The sequence below is a fragment of the Sphaeramia orbicularis genome, chromosome 12 (assembly GCF_902148855.1).
Source record: "Sphaeramia orbicularis chromosome 12, fSphaOr1.1, whole genome shotgun sequence".
Lineage (NCBI taxonomy): Eukaryota > Metazoa > Chordata > Actinopteri > Kurtiformes > Apogonidae > Sphaeramia > Sphaeramia orbicularis.
The window spans coordinates 18815766-18834687 of NC_043968.1; the positions used below are offsets into that span (position 1 = coordinate 18815766).

The following is an 18922-nucleotide window of genomic DNA, read 5'->3' on the forward strand; positions in this document are numbered from 1 at the left end:
ATGATCTTTGTACAGTAAAGCATAACCACATAAGCTGTTAATGTCAAACTCACACCTGTGACTTTGCAGCTGTGATGAGTTAAAGGTTTCTATAAATAAAGGACTGATTTATGAAAAGCATTCATTTTTACAAAGCCAAATAACCATGCCCCAAAACAAACATTCTAGTACATTTCTTTGCATCACAGACAAATCAGCTAACTGTGACATCACAGATCCATAGTTTTGCTGCGGTATGTTACCAACTTTCCAGAGATTACAGGACTACATGTATACGTACAATATAAACTGCATGCTGTATTGTTTAGAGGTTCACTGCAGTTGAACAGACATGCCACACAATTTGGTAAATAATAAGGCACCTGTTTACATTTACCTTAAATTTTATATGATTTGGAACATTATACTTGGCTTACTGCATGTTATGTGACCCTGACAGGTTCCCCAAATGACTAAATAAAAGGCAGTGCCTTGCAAAAACACAGCAAGACTAAAATAAAGCTCAGGTAAACAAAACATGCTTCACAGAGAACCAGGGCTCACTCACCTTCTGCAGGTACACTTGCTGCCAGTCGATGCCTTTGAAAAACTGATGTTCCTTCACCTCTGGGGCTCTGCATGTGCATGTGAACATAGAGGGCAGGGACTGTTAGTATCCATCTGTACACTAGATGGCAGTGTTTGCCACAGTACTTCTCTTTTAACACTCATAATCCAGCTATTTAACCAAATGCCTATTGCAGACACAGATCCATCACAACGGTTTAGCCCAAAGATTATTCGAAATGACAGTACTGATGAAATTAGTTATGAACTCAGCTTCTATCCACTGGGCCACAAACTACACCACCCAGTCTTTCCAGCCTTAATGAGCACATTTTGCCAAATCTGTTTGACTGATGAATTCATTTGCATGTCTGCAGACATAAATGCTGATATGGGGTGGGGGGTTATGTGTATTTGTTTGTGTGCGGTGCCATACCCCTGGCCCTGGCAGCCCAGCCTCTTGGATACGTCTCTCTGCAGCAGCCCCTCCAGCAGATCTTTGAGCTCTGCAGTGAAAGAGTCTGGCAGCTCCACATTCTGGAAAGAGAGAGGGAGGAGGGGGAAAGTCAAAGCAAGAACAGGGGAGTTTAGAGAAAGATTGACATCATTTGCACCTATTACTATAGTACAAGGCAGCCTCCGCCCTTTTATCTTTTGCTGACAGGATTTAGGTTGTTCCAGCTGCTCTGAGGAGATGTTTCATCAAGTGCAGTGATCTGTCCTGTTCTTCCTTCTGCCTGTCTCCCTGTCCTGGCCGCTCGCTTCTCAGGCTTTTCCCTGCTGTCTGCCTCTATCATGTTTATGTAACAAAACCATTCATCATGTTTAATAAACACAAAGACATATAGTGTAGTATTTTTAGACTCATCTGGGCTGAATTGCAGCATTTTCTCCCCTTCTACCCCTCACATACACACACGGACGAGGATTAAGGGGATAAACCAGATTAAGTAGCTGGATTAAAATCCTAATCTGGATTTATTGTGATATGAAAGATCAGACTCTCTCTGTTTAGAGGTCCTGCTCAGCCAAATAGTGTGTGTATGAGTGTGTGTGTTTGTGTGTCTGTGTGGGAGGGAGGGAAGAGCTACACTTCTCAGTTGCTTCATGTCCTGACAAAAACGTAAACGGGCACAGATTTGGACAGGTTCCACAGTGATGGACAACCGCTGCTGCTGGCAAACAGTGATGATAAGGCACGCTGTGGTGAAAATTCATTCTGGTTTGTCACTTAAAACGGCTTCATGCTCAGACATTTCATGATCACCTTTGCAGAGATCTGGGCGCTAACGGGGTGTGAAAAGGGTAGGTGGGAGCAGATACGTCACCGGGTGGGTTCAACGGACAGCATTCATTCACAGTGCTGTGACATCAAATGGCTCATGGGTACGTGACTTCACCCGACCGTGACATGTAAGCATTCATTCTGAAAACTACTTTTCTCCACATTTCTGCTGATTGTTGGAAAAGCAACATCATGAGTGCTGTGATTTGTAGTAATTAACGCTGTAAATCAAACCTGTGTGCAGACTGCTATTCCTTATGCCTACATTCCCTGAAAACATAATAATAACTTTCAGTGCACACATTGGCATGCAGCAGAATGAGATTATCACAGCACAATAATTGTCTAAGAAAATGTCATGGTTTGGGCTGGATGATCAAGATCCATGATCTGAATCATCATTTTCAGACCTTTAATAAAATGTGGGTGAGATACAATCAAAGTATAACAAGTTTACTTCAGGTTTTCTCTAGTTTCTGGAGGCTTGGGCTGTGTGTGATGACAGAAACTGATGTTGGACCAACATTACTGCAGTAAATCTCTAACTAATGTGACACTGAAGTGTTTCCATTAATCACCTGTGGCAGAATACCTTGTTTTCCCAGAGTTTAACATAACTAAGCATCTCTGTAAATCCGTTCACAGTTCACACACTTACAGTAATTCTTCATCATCTTCATGAGCTGCAAAATAACATGCACCATAAACTCTGAAAGTTAATGTGAACAAAAACCCAGCACTTTAGTGCGGACAAACACTTGTGTATTATTAACCGACCAAAATAAAATCACTAGCCTGTGATGTATGCTAGCAAAAATAATGCCACAAAACCATAGGTTAATGTGCACATGTCTCTGTTCTACAAAGTTCTGTAAATGCACTGATAAGTGGGCCACTGAAAATGAATGTTAGGTGAGTAGAAAAGTTTTGACGGTGCTGTGATCTGTGTGATTCTTCTGAAAAGTAGATCAGATGACAAATTCAGATTAAAAGTTCTCCCCAGACAGTTACATTGCATCATGGTATTAAAGAATGACTTTTTGTGGAGCAAACACTTTAAGAGTAAAATATTGTATAATGAAAGTATGTGTAAAAAGCCTCACTTCTGAAGAAAAACAAAATAAATAAGCTATAATAATAAGATGAAGCAGGATCTGAAAAAAAAACTGTTCATCAATAGATAAAAGGGTGCGTTCTTCAGCAGGAATGAGAGGGAACATGTGCATGGTTAGGTCAAACTCCCTGTCCAGCTGCATTTCTTTTAAATATCACAGATGATTGTGCACAGAATAATATCAGTATGTACAGCACACAGGGATATGAATGAGGATGACAGTGAACATCAGCCAAATATTGTCCATGTTAAGGACTGCAGAGAATTTTTTAAGTCTTGAAATTTACTTGACATTCTGAATTGCATCACAATAACAAACAGTCGTCTGGCTTTTCAAGGGTGAGTGAATGGACAAATGACATTTTCTTGCCAATCTGGATCAAAACCAGACAGAATCATTTACAGCCGATGCGAGTGCAGGGCTCAAAGTTTAACTCCATTACAAACAAATTTCATTTCACTGACACTAACCCATAGGTAGGAGGTTGAACAGGCCAAGAAATGACCCATCTGACGATTACACACCTATTCATCTCATATCTTTACATTAGCTAAACATTTCTTACCCTAAGTGTCTTGCGTTAATTTTCATCACAATTGACAAACTTTCTCGTTTGACTTTGAACAAATGTGAAGGAGCAGCTTGGGCAGTGATCGATTTTAACAGTGTTTTAGCTGTGCCCTTCTTTCCGTTTCAGCTTTGTGGTCCACTAACTTCTTTTCTTTTTTTTTTCTATGAAAATAAGACCTAACCTGTCATGAACCAGGTCATTTTGGCGGTGCTTTGTTCCTGTTGTTTTCCCCTGCTATGCAACACCTTTTCTTATCTTCTCCAGAGACTGACAGGCAATTACTGAGCCCCTGAGCTGATTGAGTCATACCTACGGGAAGGGGAAGACCTCGCTCAAGGCTGAGGCCTCTTATAAATTTGAGGTTACACTTCGTTTTGCAGTAAATAATGTTTTCTTTCTTTTTTTTCAAAAAAAATGTTCTTTCATATTTGATCGTCTCTGTTTGAAACAATGTTCAGCGAGGCTGAGACATACTTTAGAACTTGTCTCATTTAATTTTTGCCTTCAAGTTATGATGACTGCGGGTCGCAGGAATTATTTCTAAAGACAGTCTTTCTTTTAGTAAAGTAGAAATTGCTGTGTCATGTTATTCATCTATAAAGCACTACTGTTGATACTTCCTGCTGAAAGCATGTCACATCTCATTCAAATCTCATATGTACGCAATACATGCAATGCAGTATAGTTCAGCACACAGTCCTATTATTATTTAACCTTGGATTCTTCCATCTTAGATTATTCCTTACTGATGTGCCGAAGATGGTCTCAAATGTCAGATACTGTTGTCTCTGTAGATCTTAATGCTGTCTTTGCTGATGCTTCTATTATTTTTGTAAGTCTTACAGTTTTCTTTCCTATTGTGTAGTTTAGTCAAATCTGCTGTTTGTTTTAATGCACTAGGGCTACACAAGTGGAAGGGTGCTATAGTGATTACAGAGGACAATAATGCAATTCCTGATTGTGTTTGCAGTTTGAGTCTTTTCAGCCATCAGTCATTTTAAAATATAAGTCAAACTTCTATTAAAAAAAACAAAAAACAAAACCCTTTTGCATGTTTTACAGAATACAGATTTCTACACAGCCCTCTGCTCTGTTTCTGGGTCCAAAATATCACCATGTTCACTATATGATTTTACAAATTAACATGGAAAACATCACGATTGGTTTCAATTAATTGTGTAGCTCTCATATATATGTTTCTACTTCTAACATCTCTCTCTTACTGAATCTGTCAAATTAAGTAAAGATTAAATAAAATAAACAGAGCAATCCCAAAAGTATTTACTTTTTTTTCCGAGTATGTTCTTTTGTTCGGTTGGATCATTAATGTTTTAGCGCCACATGATTCAGACCTGCCTTGGAAATAAAGAAAATTTGCCTTTTTGTTATAATCCGGCACATTTACATCTAATTTTGTTCAATACAGATGTTCATTAATGTACACTGTCCCTACCAAATAAACTAATAAATAAACACAGTATAACTTACAGATGTAATAGGCCTTGTAAATCTTAAAGTTTTCTTATTTTTTGTTTTCCGTCCAGGATGACTGATTGCATGTGCTCTTCCTCTGTGTAAAGTCGCACTGGATGTAGCTACAGCTCCTCTTAACCCACGGGGTGTACTTTAAGTTTCCAAGCTGGCTGCTACCTCCGTTTATCTAAGTTCTCTGTCATATGCCTCATCTCCTGCGTCTTCTCATGACATGGTGAGCGCTATAAAGTAAACAGACAGCGGAGTGTTGGATGACAGTGGGCGGGGAGCCAAAAAAGACGACCCTGAAACTTTGACAACAAAGTCATTCATCTCTGTCAAGGAAGTGCTGTAAAAACTATCAACACTAAGACAATCAAGCATGAGAGATGTCCGAAACAGGTACATCTGCTCCTTTGAGGTAGCGTGCAGAAGGTAACCAAAGTCTGTTTGTTCACACACAATACAGTATGCACAGGGATATAAACAGCTGTGTGCATTTAGTATTACTATAAGGTAAACATGGACCAAACCCATGAGTCCTGGGTTAAGTAAAGACTCATATTGAATATGTAGTGTTTACACAGAGGCTACTTGTAATATCCTTCATTTTGTGCACCTTTGTCATTCTGTGTAACTGCCTTGTAAGTTTGTGTGTGTGTGTGTGTGTGTGTGTGTGTGTGTGTGTGTGTGTGTGTGTGTGTGCGTGCATGTGGTGTGTACATGCATCTTACCATGGTGAGCGTCATGCGGTCAATCTCATGTTTGTCTTTGGTCTTGTGCTGTCTGAAGGGACTGTGCCTAGAAGGAGAGAGCCAAGAGAGAAAGATATTGACTTTGAATTAGTGAGTGGAGGGAGGGAGTGTAAAGTGAGGTGAGGGAGGGCACACAGAGCAAGGATGAGGCCTGGACGTGACACAGCAACCAAACCTGCAATAAATCAAATGCATTCTGCCAATCGCAGAGTTATGCTCTAGACGATCAATCTAAGAACTCTTGACTAAAGCTCTGGCACTGTGTTGGTATAAATATTAAAGCGTCATAAATTAAGAAACAGTAATTGGAAATGACCTAGATCTTAGTCACTCTAATTAGCCTCTTACAGGTCAAAGTGCTGACTTTGAGCTTTAAGGCTGTTGTAGAAACTTTTCTGCCTGAGTGTTTGAGGCGATTACGTGGGGGAGCATCATTGTTGCAGTGCAAATGAAAGCTCAGAGGCTGCACTTTGGCCTCGTGGTCTTTGTTTCATTATGAATCCACTGTGCTATGGATACAGAGCCAAAACATGAAAAATGAGTCTGTGTCATATCTACAAATAGCATCGCAGTGTGCTTTTGACAACAGACTTAGACTGTTTAAAGCAAAATAAAAACATTTTATTGGCGAATGAGATGCATTCTTGGCAACTTTAATCCCGTTGACTTGGTAAACTGTAGTAAAGTCTGGTGGAACTGCCAATATTGATGAGACAGATGCATGTACCCTGTTTAATTGTTTATACAAACAGTTCTCTTAAATGGGCCGTATATATGCTCTAGAGCAGGGGTGCCCAACCCTGGTCCTCGAGGGCTACTATCCTGCATGTTTTAGATGTATCCCTCTTCCAACCCACCTGATTCAAATGATAGGCCTATCATCAGGCTCTGCAGAAGCCTGATAATGACCGTCAGGTGTGCTGGGAGAGGGATACATCTAAAACATGCAGGATAGTAGCCCTCGAGGACCAGGGTTGGGCACCCCTGCTCTAGAGCAGGGGTGTCAAACTCAGATCCTCGAGGGCCGGTATCCTGCATGTTTTAGATGTTTCCCTCTTCCATCACACCTGGAAGCCATTACATCATTATCAGGCTTCTGCAGAGCATGATGATGAGCTGATCATTAATTGAACCAGGTGTGGCTGGAAGAGGGAAACATCTAAAACATGCAGGATACCGGCCCTCGAGGACCGGAGTTTGACACCTGTGCTCTAGAGTTTATGTTGTATGTATCAGGTCTTGTATTTAGAATTTTGATGTGTATAAAAGTGCTCATATGCTCATATCTACAGGAAGAAAACACTTTTCTGACATTAGAGATGTCTGTAGCAATTTAGCATGGTGCCCTGATTACGCAATGAAGGTTAAAATAAAATTCATTAATATAAAAATCAATACAACTGAATATTAGTCAATGACTGCATGGCTTCGGTGTGTGTCACAGTTGGCTAACTTCTATTGTTTATTAGTCATGGAGCACTTTTGGAAAGTAATGAATATTCTAATAAAACTGCAAGTATGAGATTTAACCGATAATCTTCAGTGGATCAAAAATGCTTCACTGAGGCAAAAGATGCGATTAAACAGGCCTCAGCAGAACAGGTCCACTTCTATATCCTGAGGGCACTGCAGAAATTGATGTGCACAGAATTTTACGACCAACAAATTCTAATTCAATAGAAACTTGATGACTGCACATCAAGCCAACACATTAATAAAACAGAAGCATCTGTATCCAAGATGGAACAAACACTATAGTCCATATAGATCAGGTGAAACTGGGTTCAGCTTTAATGAGAGAGAAGCTAATACCAAACCACATCAGCCTGAGCCAAGCAGTGTCAAGATGCACTGAAGATGGATGACTTTGACGATAAATCAAGGTCTGAACTGTGTCTTTGTAATTTGGAGCAAATGATTGATAATCATCATGGATTAATCTGACAATTATTTTAACAATAAATCAGGAAAATGTGAGAGATGGTGACAAAGGCAAAGGGAAAGTGTTGAAGGTGCCCTTCACATTTACAATCGCTAAGATTAAACACCCAAATATTAACACCAAGTCATTCAATATTAAAAATACTTCTGATGGAAAGAAGCCAAATAATCATTGAAATAATTGCAGTATATGTCTTTTTATTTTGATTAATCAATAAATTTAAAAAATAATAATAAAATTGACATCTAAATTTAGATATCCTTCCCCTCTCTGCCATAAAGTCACCATGGAAGATAAAACAATTACTGTTAATTTTATGCATAACTTTTGTATTATATTGTTAGATGGACCTCAGAGGCTATGATTATCTTTATATCATTTTAAAGTGCTTTATACATAATGAACTGCACAGACTTATCCCAGTCTATTACTGTTTCTAACACAAGTCTTGTGGCTTAAATGTATTTTACTATTACAGGGGAGTCAGGATTTTGGACTAAACTGTGAAAACATGTCTATGCATCTGTTCTCAGCCAACCTTTAAGCAAAGACTGACACACAAGTCCTCTTTAAAGTGTTCAAACACACTGATCCAAACATCAATGAAAAGACACGTGACACACTCCTCTCCTTTACTCCTCACTCATACACAACCATTTCACACACAAGCTGTGCCCCGTTCCCTGATTTCTGACCTACTGGGCTCAGACCTCTGGCATTTACACACTCCACATCAAACAAGCACTCACACACTCTCGTGCACACAAACAAGATCAAACACACACCAAACAGACGGCGAGTGGGGCGAGAGATGCAGAGAAAGAGGAGAGCAGATTCAAAGAGGTTTACTCAGAGCTGCAGAAGAGGTTTGAAAGCAGACAGGAAGTCAGGACACAGTGGGAGTAAAGAGCACAGAGCGAGAGAGAGAGAGAGAGAGGAGAGGAGAGGAGAGGAGAGGAGAGGAGAGGAGAGGAGAGGAGAGGAGAGGAGAGGAGAGGAGAGGAGAGGAGAGGAGAGGAGAGAGACAGAGACAGAGAGAGGTGTACTGACAAACAGAGGAAAGCTGGTACTTACCCTCGGAGGAGTTTGAAGAGCATGCAGCCTAAGGAGAACCAGTCAGCACTGCTGTCGTACGCCGTCCCCTTCTGGAGAACTTCGGGAGCCATGTAGCCATGAGTGCCGCTGCGACACACACACACAGACACACAAACACCACAGCTCAAGTCAAACAGATTTCACATTTTATAGCTCCTGCTCAACAGCGGTGGCAGAATCCCACTTACACACTGGCATGGGGTTTCTTCTTGGAAAAATCACAGGCCAGGCCGAGGTCGGAGATACGAACGTGTCCATGTTCATCCAACAGGATATTAGCTGGCTGTGAGACACAGACACACAGGCAGAGAGGGATACTGAGGGTGATACTGATAGAGAATGTGAGAGATAAGATCCTAAGTATGGGAAACAATGTTGGAGACCTTGCTAATTCATGACTTAAGTTACAATTTCCGCTCACCAGAATTCGTCAACGGTACTGCGCCATCTGCCCTGGTTATCTTCTGCTGTTTGGCAAAAACTGTGACTTGCTCACTCTCTTTCCCTCCAACTCTCAGCCTCACAGTATTATCTGCATTATGCTGCACTGTTTATTGAAGACCTTAAAACTGTTCCCTGACTTCCAGCAAAATATATCTATTATTATGGCAACCAGTCCAAACATGGGAATTGGAGGAAAAACAGAGGACAGTTGAAAACATGGCTGATATGAATCTATGGCTTTGAAATAGCATCTGTGGAGGTGTGCTGGTGGTTCAGTGGGTCAAGGTATGCAGCAGAGAACTGGGATTTTCACCGTTTAAATTTGGCAAGGGACAATTGTCACAACCCCTTCCTCTCACCTCATTTTTTAACCTTTCTTTCTGTTTAAAATATAGTCTGGTTGAATCAAACATAAGGCTAGAAAAACAGCAACTTCAGTTTTAGATTTTAAAGAGGAGCAACAAAAGCTACAATGATGTATGTTTTATCTTGGAAAAAATTATGCCAATTTCATGTTCTTAGAGCAAGAGGTGACATCTTTAAAAAGTGTATTTTATTATAACATAGCCTGAAGGATGAAGGTGTTTATTAAGATATAAAGATAATCAATCTCCTCATCTATCAAGGTGAAACCAGAGAACGGTAGACATATGATGTGGATCAAAGACTCATCAACAGCATTGGACCATGTAAATTATACTTCCCGTGGACAATAAGCTAAGTAGATTTATCAGGACTATTTTTTTCTGTACCTCTCCAATCTGTCGCACAAAACTTGTTACTGTTTTTTAGTATTTTAAAAAGGCCTGACTAATCAGGTACAGTTTCAAAGCAACTGTTTTTATGATCTCAACTGAACTCCCAGTTAATGGAATGTAAACAGTATAACAGGTGAAATGCTCTTTTAACTGATTGATTGGAACAAATAATTGTCTGATTTTTTTTGTCTGAATATTGGGTTTCATTTGCTGTCCTTGCTGCAGCATGTGTACTGTACGGTTACCTTGAGGTCTCTGTAGACAACAAAGCGGTTGTGCATATGTTCCAGGCCCAGGATGATTTCAGCAGCATAAAAGCGCATCTCTTTCTCACTGAACACTCCATGCTGAGACAGGTGGTAGTGCAGGTCACCTCCTGAAAACACACATGTATAATACAGCATGCGTCAGTATGACTTCATGACACCTCATGCCTCAGACGATATCAATCAATAAATTGTGGTAATAGTCTCGGGGGAGAAAATGAGAATCGATGGGAGGCCCTGTATGACTCTTTCTCGACCATGACTGTCTCAGTCTAAATATGCTCTGACTAAAGCAGGCTGCATTTATAACAAAGAGCATTTATATAATATAAGAGTAGATGGTGTAGTACAGCCGCTGTATGATGATTACTGCTCAGTAAGTAGCTGCTTCAGATGGAGTTTGGAAACTGACTGCACAGTGGCTGGTTTTTAAAAGAAATATACACCAGAGGGTTAAAAGAAGGCTGATATTACATGAACAGGAGGCTGCTGTAAGGCCAAATGTCATTGCTGCAGTCAAAATCTCATCAACTCTTGACTTTGTGGGGGGAAAATGACCTGACCGCCTAGCGACAGATTGGGTAATCCAATCTTTGTGTCTCAGGACAGACTAACTGGGCTTTGAGTTTAATCTAGGTGAAATGGGGTGGGGTGAGGGTAACACTACCATTCATAAGGTCCAGGATGAAACATAGCTTGTCAGGGGTGTGGAAGGCGTAGGTCATACACACGATGAACGGGCAATCCTAGAGTGATGGAGAGTCAAAACAAGTAGTAAGACACAGCTCAGTTTTTCCTCTACACCCTGAGTGTGCAATGTGCGAAAAAGGACTTGTCTAGTATTTAAACTCACCCCTGTGCTGACTAATGACAGCATGATTCTCTCATTAAGTGCTAGAGTCTCCCCCTGCTTCATCTTTATCCTCTTCTTGTCCAGACACTTCATGGCATACCTGATAAAAACAGATATTAAAACACCAAACACAACAGATTAACAACAGCTCATGGCATGTGTCCATATAACTGAGTGTACGTTCAGTTTTCCTCACATTTTCCCCGTGTCGGCCTTCCTGCAGCCGTACACTTCTCCAAAGCCACCCCTGCCAATGATCCGATGCACGCTGAAGTCGTTCATGGTCAGCTGAGGAAGGAGAAAGGGGCATAACAACTTTCAGAAGAGACAGAAGTAGAACAAAACACATTTCATATGATCCTTTAACCAGTCAACTCAACTATGTCAATGCCTAGTTCGTCTCTGACAGGTAGTTCGACCAAAATCACTTTACTCTGTATTTATTTTTTAAATGAATTTTAAATATGCCTCATCATCAGGTTTCCATCAGCTTGTTGGCCTACTGATGACATGAACGTGAAACCACATCTCTGAATGTGAAAACAGCAGACTGACTAAAGAAGCATTGAAGAACACAGATTGGAACCGTCAACGATGTCTGCCGATGGTGACCATGAAATGCAAATGAAAACTACAGGAAAAATACATGAAGGGGGAACATGGCTGTTTATCATTAACTCTGCCAAGGACGTTAGGCTTTACCAGTGTTTGTCTTTCTGTTTATTCTCCATTCACTGTCCACAACTTTGGATAATTCAGTCTGAAATGTTAAAGCTCCTTTGGGTGGACTGGAATTTACCAAATACAATTACTATATTTTGAATCAAGATCAAGTGACACAGATGTTGACTTTGTCAATGTTGAACAACAAACTAAAAAGAAAATCACTATATTTTCAGATTTTGTACACAGATTTCTTTAAAGTTTTACCTTGAGTATATTTGGACCGATGTTTTCCAAAAATGTTAAATGAATTTGCATCAAAATCATCTGGGTCTAGGTGCTAAGTGCTTATTTTTGCTTTCTCGGCAAGTAACAAAAATTCATAGGTTGGACTGTAAACAGTGGGCAAAACAGGTGTGTTGTACTCTGTATTTTGTCAATCCTTTTGAAAATATGAGATTTGACAGCACAATGTTTCATAAGGATGTAGCACATGGTGCCTCTATTAAAGCAGACAGTAATCAACTACCACACTACCTGAGAGGCCGTACAGGCTGAGGTTTACATATGCTCAATGGCAGTACAAAGTCAAGATGAAGACAAACTACCCAAATCTAAACTGTAGTAATCATATTTTTTGTGAACATCTGTAGTCCAGGTGTTAAAGTGGCCTTTGTAGCAGGTGCAGAGCAGACAAGTGCACTCAGACCACATGATTAGATTTGATTTGCATGGCGTGAATCCACCATGAATAGTTTTTTACTTATCTGTTGTTGTGACCTGTTCAGCTGCAGTAAAATAAATAAAAATGATAAATAAATGCAACAGGTGCTGTGCAGTGATTTCTGACATGACCATCAGCCGTGGATATACACTGTGTTTTGATGGTGTGTTTTGATGAGTCACGTAAACTGTCCAATAAGTAAGTCCCATGCAGACTGGATGACACCATGTTTACGCTTCCAAGGCTTGTTTGAGGTAAATAAATAGATCGGAACTAAAAGGCAACAATGTTACCTTTTCTTTTTTGGTGTATGTGTGAAAATGACAAAGTCCAATAAAATATCCAACTCACATGAATGTTGAGCTCCACGTTCTTCCACTGGCAGAAACGAGTAAATTTGTCACTGAGGGGGAAAAACACAAGGGATACAAATGTGAACTGATGCAGTGCAAGTGAAGCAAAATGATGGAACTCTTCCATCGACTTCCCCCCACCTCCATCTACCCCTGCCTCACCTTTCAATGAACTTCTGGAAGATCTTCCCTCTCAAGCTGTCACAGATCTCCACTATGTATGGCTGCAGAGGACAGACACATAAACAGCTTAGGCTGGAGTTTGCTGGTGTTTTAGTGTTGGCTCTGGTGTCTCAATAACTATGTGATAAAAATTCTTTGCAAATGTATGTGAATATACATTATCTGTTAAGTATTTTTTCCGATGGCTGAACCGGATACAGACGCTGGCTAGACTAAAAGAAATATTAAAGCCAACTTGTTTCACAGAAACTCCCACACAACATTTCTGTTTTTGCATTTTCACAAATGAGGTCTAAAGAAGCCTTTGTGTTACAGCTGAGTATAAACTTTGAGCAACAGAGGGCTAACTAAATATACAGGAAATAGTGACAGGTTGATGTAATATCTTACAGGGAAAATTCACTCACTGGGGATAATTTTATAATGCGAATAAAAACCTGCGTTGTAGTCTACTGGAGGAAATCGTTTATTAGATTTACAGAGCTGAAAGAGCATTTGAAAGAGGACAACTTTTTGCTCTATATTATATTTTCTTGGGTGGCCTTTTCCAAAGCTGATTAATTACATTCAGAAGAAATGTCAGAATGTGGAGCCTAAGAATAATGTTGATAAAGAGAGAGTGGAAAACATGACGATATGCTGCAAAATACAGTTATGGGATAGGAAGTGATGGCGGAAAACACAAACACTGTGCTCAAATAGGAAGCTAAGACACTTGGTGAACCTGTCAGTAGGATATGTTGTTTGACGACAGCCAATCAGACATTAGCACTGACAGTGACAGTTCGACAGTCACATTATCCCTCTGATCAAAGTTGGGTTTTTTTACAAAAGGATTAGTTACATGTTTTTAAAATTCTTCAGCTGCCTGGCCTGAACACATGCCACTGGGAACGTGACAATTTCCTTGCCGATTTCCTTAAACTGTCCTTTATTTCTTGTACACAATAGTTAATAAACATAAAATAGTTTTTATCTGTTGGACAAACTCATGTTCTTAAGAGAAGTTTGTTTTATGCTGGTAGCCGATTGTTTGCTGACATTAGACAGCTCCATTTCAACGCTTACAATGGTCTCAGTTGCCTACATCCATGATAAATGTCACAATATCCCATTTTATACATGCAATTTTCAGGTCCAATTATCTGTTACAATAATAATGCTCACTCTTGAGTTCTTCAATGCCCCTCCTCTGCTTCTGTACCGGTGCGACAGTGTACAACACTAGATAGTGTTAGCTTGGAAATGCAGTCAGCTAATGTCAACAAACGTCCGGCTCCCAGTACAACACAGACTCCAGCACAAATGTCATGTAAGCACACAAGCACAGGCAACTCTTACAAAGACACCTTTCAGACCTGATGATTTTAGGATTTGTCAGGTTTATTTTGCTGCCTTTGTGAAGCAACATGGATGCAACAGGGCTCCATGAACAAAGATTTACCATTATATCACTATCACTAAACTGGGCTTATGTTTATTAACTTAAAGTATAACAATAAAGAGCTGTGAATTGTTGGCCCATCAAGCTGTTGCACCATAAAAAGATGCTGACTGTGAGGACATGCTAAATCTCAATGAGAACAATTATTTCTTTTCTAATAAACCTACTGTATCTATAAATCTATGGTCGTATGATGAGTTGTTCTGAAAAAGTGTCTACCTAAAGATCATCTGACAGGGTTATTTCAAAACACCTATGGGTTATTATGAGTGTGTGGGTGTATATGTCACCTAATTTACACCTTCATATGTGTTGAGGATATAAATTACACAAAAAAAAGGAAATACGCTTTATATTCATGAGTAAATGTTGGCCACATATCCAGACTGATATGATTTATTTTCCTGTGGCTATCTATTTTCATTTCATCATTCCTCAGACATTTAGGTTATATATTCCATGAAATTATATCTACTCTGATTCATGGGCAATTAAATCAGAAGTGTTAAAATAAAACCTGGTAAAATACAGTGATACAGTAAATGTAAAGAAAGCTCATTTACCTGAAAGAGAGTTGGAGGAACTTGCTTCTTTGCCAAGTGACTCTGCACATGGTCCACTGCTTTCTTAGAAAATGGCTGAGACAAAGAAAAGATAATAAAGGAAGGCTCATTAAAAAAATGCAGTTTCAACAGCAATTTCAGTTCTGTTTTTCTGTGCAAGGATGTGCATCCCCTGGTGTAAAATGCACAGGACATTATACTGCAGTGAGGTTGCTACCAAGAAGACCAATATCTGTGTGTGAGTGTGTGTGTATGTGTGTGTGGGGGGGTAAACTTCCTCCGTTTGGATGGCATCAAACACTAATTGCTTTACATACCTCAAATTGTTGCCTTGCAAGAAGAAAAAATACACTGTTGTGTGTTATTTGTGACAAACATGGACTTATTCCAAGGCGTTCTGAAGGAAGCATATTGGAGAGGGTAGGACGTAAGGGGAAGTGTTCAAAGGATTTCCCCATCATTCCTTTGTGGTCAACTCACAAGCTTGGGTCAAATCGTGGCTCTTAAAGCCGGTAATGCTAGGACTGTTTTCTAGAGCTGTTCCATTCAAACCTTCAGACAGTTTCCGGTGACATGAGCAAAGATCAATCACCCCAATGTCTTGCGGTTGAGCAGATAGTGTGAAAATGGTGCTGGACTCTAAATGTTTCCTTGGTGACAAAAACTGCAACATGCACGATAAAAGCAACCCATTCAAGTGAGAATGAAACCATCTTACTGTCCACAAAATAAAACCAATTGCTTTCTGCACTAAAAAAAATGTTTCTTGTGATATTTTTCAACCTGCCCACTTATAGTTAATGCTTACAATTACTGTGTAATAATTATGGCTGTTTTTTGCTAAAGTATTTAGAAAAAATTAACTAATCATTAGAATCTGAAAATATTAGTTACAACTAAAATTCTCTCCTTCCATTATTCCACACATTTCTTTTGGAATGTTTCACAAACAACAGCTTTTAGGCTTGTGGGAAATTAGGTTGAAAACTGAAAAAATTGAAATATCAGTTAAGAGTTATCAGATATGATGACATACTGTGATTCACTATCTTTGTTTTGATTTGCAAATCATAACCTTTACTGCAATTTTTTATTCTTTTTTGTCCTTCGGACACTTTTGTTCTTCCATACAGAAGGGCACAAACACATGTGGGAGTAAATCTGAGCACAGAATGGGAAAATTCTGAACATGCATTGTTTCTATGAAAGTGAAAGAATATTATGGATATGGATACTGTTCAGAAGATGATCTATTCAGATAAGTTATAATTTGCAGGAATTATGGAGAATATTTCATCATTATTTCCAGCTTGATTTGGATGGATTTTCCAGTTACTTGAGACTGGAGGAATGATCAGAGTAGAGGAATAGGACATCACCTTCATAAGCGTATGGCACTCCACCCGTCTCTTTCTCTGGTTTCCATCTTTTTAGGTTTGCATCATTCATTTAATCTTTAATTATTAAGGGAATTGAATTTGCTTCTTAGTCACGGCTCATGCTAGCTCCCCACTTAGTCCTACCTTGAGCTGGGGGTGACACTGGGCAGTGAGGTAGACTCCGCTCACCTGAAGTGAATGACTAATTAACAAAAAGGTCACATTACAAGTTCATCCTATTCATATTTGCACTGTCTCCTGTTCAACTGTAGCCTGTATCTGCAGTTTAACTTTGTTCGACTTTGAAGGTGCAGTAAATAAAAACACTGGTGCTCTGCATTTGGACAAGTCATTTTTCTGGCTGTGTGTGTGTGCAGAGCCTTTCCCTTGAGTGGTAGATTTATGTGACTGTATCGTCATCCTGTGTGACCTTTGCTTTACTGGGTGGGTGCCTCCACCATGTTGGGAAACACAGCACTAGAGAAGCATCTCATCCATCCAGGTGTGTGCTCGCAGCCTGTGTGTACTTGACCTGGAGTGCATTAGTGACACTGAGTGCATTTGAAGGTGCACTCACATGTGAACAGGACAGGAGCTCCTTCATGATGTAGCCATCGTAAATCTGCCGGCTGCGACTCAGCCTCTCGTCCTCCGAGTCTAGTTTCTCGTAGTCCTTAATCTGAAACAGAAACACCGGGTCGCGTTAACATCATAACAAAACAATGGGGAGCGCTTCCTGGGAGAGCTAAACCTAAATCGGCGGGATTACAGGCCTAATCTCTCACCCATCCTGTGATGCTGTCTAATCCAGCGCACAAACGGGACACTTTGGACTTACTTCTTCGTAGAACTTGAGCTGTGGCACGGCCTCGTCAATCTCATTCAAACAGAAGTCTTTGAACAACAGGAACCCTGGGAAGACACAGAGCAAACAGTCTCTTCTAGTTGAAAATGACCCGATGTAAGAAATAATGTGAGCTGGTGATTGGGTTAAATATATCCAGATGACTGTAGCAACTATTATCACACACACACACAAAGTCAGCATATTCACATTACTTCTCTACCCCAACCTTATTTTTAAAACAAATACTTCCTTATTATATCCTTGTATCTGTTGGAGCCCTGTCAAAGTGGTACTTGGAATTTTAAGGGTCTGAATCCTACTAGAAAAGATTAATGTAAGAAAGGCAGTTAAGTTTTTTGGCCCTTCATCACAGCGTGTCTGAATGAGCCCAAATTAAATCATGCAAAGTCGTGAAACAACTTTTAATATAACACGAGACAAACATTGGCCACTGCCATAAGGTAAACAGCATCTTATTTGCCGATTGCCAGTGCTGGTGACAGGCTTATATTGGCGCATATACCTTTGCATCACCATCAAAAACATTCAATACAGAAAGAAAAGCTGTTTTGATACAGACATTCTTAAACAATGATAAAAGATGCATTAGCTTTCAGCCTATCTAGCCTGTTTGACTGAGTGTAATGATGTAAACTGGCATGTAGTGCAGGAAATACTGTACCCATAAAGAATAAGCGATACTCTGATTTTTGCTGGCTCATCACTTCAAAATGTAAACTTGCCTGATATTCAATCATTTGACTAAATAATCATAACAGTCTCAGCAGTTCAGTTCAGAAAATGTTACCAAGATATGATTTAATAGGAAATATATCTGCTTGTCTTGAGAAACGGTACATGCACAATGTGTCAAACAAGTACAGTCTCATTTATTTAATGAATTGAGGTTGCCTTGTTCTTATTAGGGTCTTTACAGCAGTTCTTTATTACATCTGATTTCAAATCCTACAGATATCTTGCACACAGATTCACACACACACACGACCACACTGCTCGTAATTACACAAAATGGCACCGGGGCATTATTGGCTGAAAATGACACACTGCGCATCGCTCTCAAACACGCCAACAATAGATAAAAATCTCACGACGTGTAGTCAAAACCACACTCCAAGCATTATGTGGGGAGGAGGAGGAGGAGGAGGAGGAGAGGGGATACAAAACCGCATCCAAGTTGCTTGCAGAAATGAGACCCGCTGTTGCCATGGTAATTGCCTCGTGGCTACTGGGTGTTATGTGTTCAATGATGTAGAGAACAAAAATAAGAAATACAGTAGAACTACAGGAACCGCAGTTCTGCGCTGCATACAAAGAGGCTGAGCAGGTGAATTATGGTGATCCTTTGACTTTGACTACAGCACGTTATTTTATGCCTCGCAGTTATTTATGGTCAAAGCAAATATATACATCAAAACGATAGACTGGAATCCAGGCGTAGAACAAGAGACAAGACTAATGGAGTGGTACAGTCTGCATTTTGTTCATGTGTCACACTGTCTGCAAACAGAGCGGCATGCAGCAGTGTTTTTAATGTATTGGTGTCCTCTTCACAGAGACTTTACCAAGTTAGCATCGGGTATTAGCAAAAATAGACAGCTAACAAGATCTTATACTTAATGGCAGGTCAATGGATTTGGTCAGA

At 39.9% G+C, this 18922-nt stretch overlaps 1 protein-coding gene across 2 annotated transcripts in view; it reads right to left on the reverse strand.

Moving 5' to 3' along the window:
* The window catches only part of grk3 (G protein-coupled receptor kinase 3), a 54905-nt gene that overhangs the window by 9065 nt on the left and 26918 nt on the right, over positions 1-18922 (reverse strand). For both annotated transcript variants that reach the window (XM_030150826.1, XM_030150825.1), the window contains exons 3-16: positions 17251-17324; positions 16990-17091; positions 15034-15108; positions 13006-13067; positions 12842-12893; positions 11300-11391; positions 11104-11203; positions 10918-10996; positions 10230-10360; positions 8971-9065; positions 8762-8869; positions 5725-5791; positions 983-1083; positions 548-614 (exon numbers count right to left, since the gene is read on the reverse strand). In XM_030150826.1, coding sequence (XP_030006686.1) covers positions 548-614; positions 983-1083; positions 5725-5791; positions 8762-8869; positions 8971-9065; positions 10230-10360; positions 10918-10996; positions 11104-11203; positions 11300-11391; positions 12842-12893; positions 13006-13067; positions 15034-15108; positions 16990-17091; positions 17251-17324 — 1205 coding nt within the window. The remainder of the gene's footprint in view (positions 1-547; positions 615-982; positions 1084-5724; positions 5792-8761; positions 8870-8970; positions 9066-10229; positions 10361-10917; positions 10997-11103; positions 11204-11299; positions 11392-12841; positions 12894-13005; positions 13068-15033; positions 15109-16989; positions 17092-17250; positions 17325-18922) is intronic.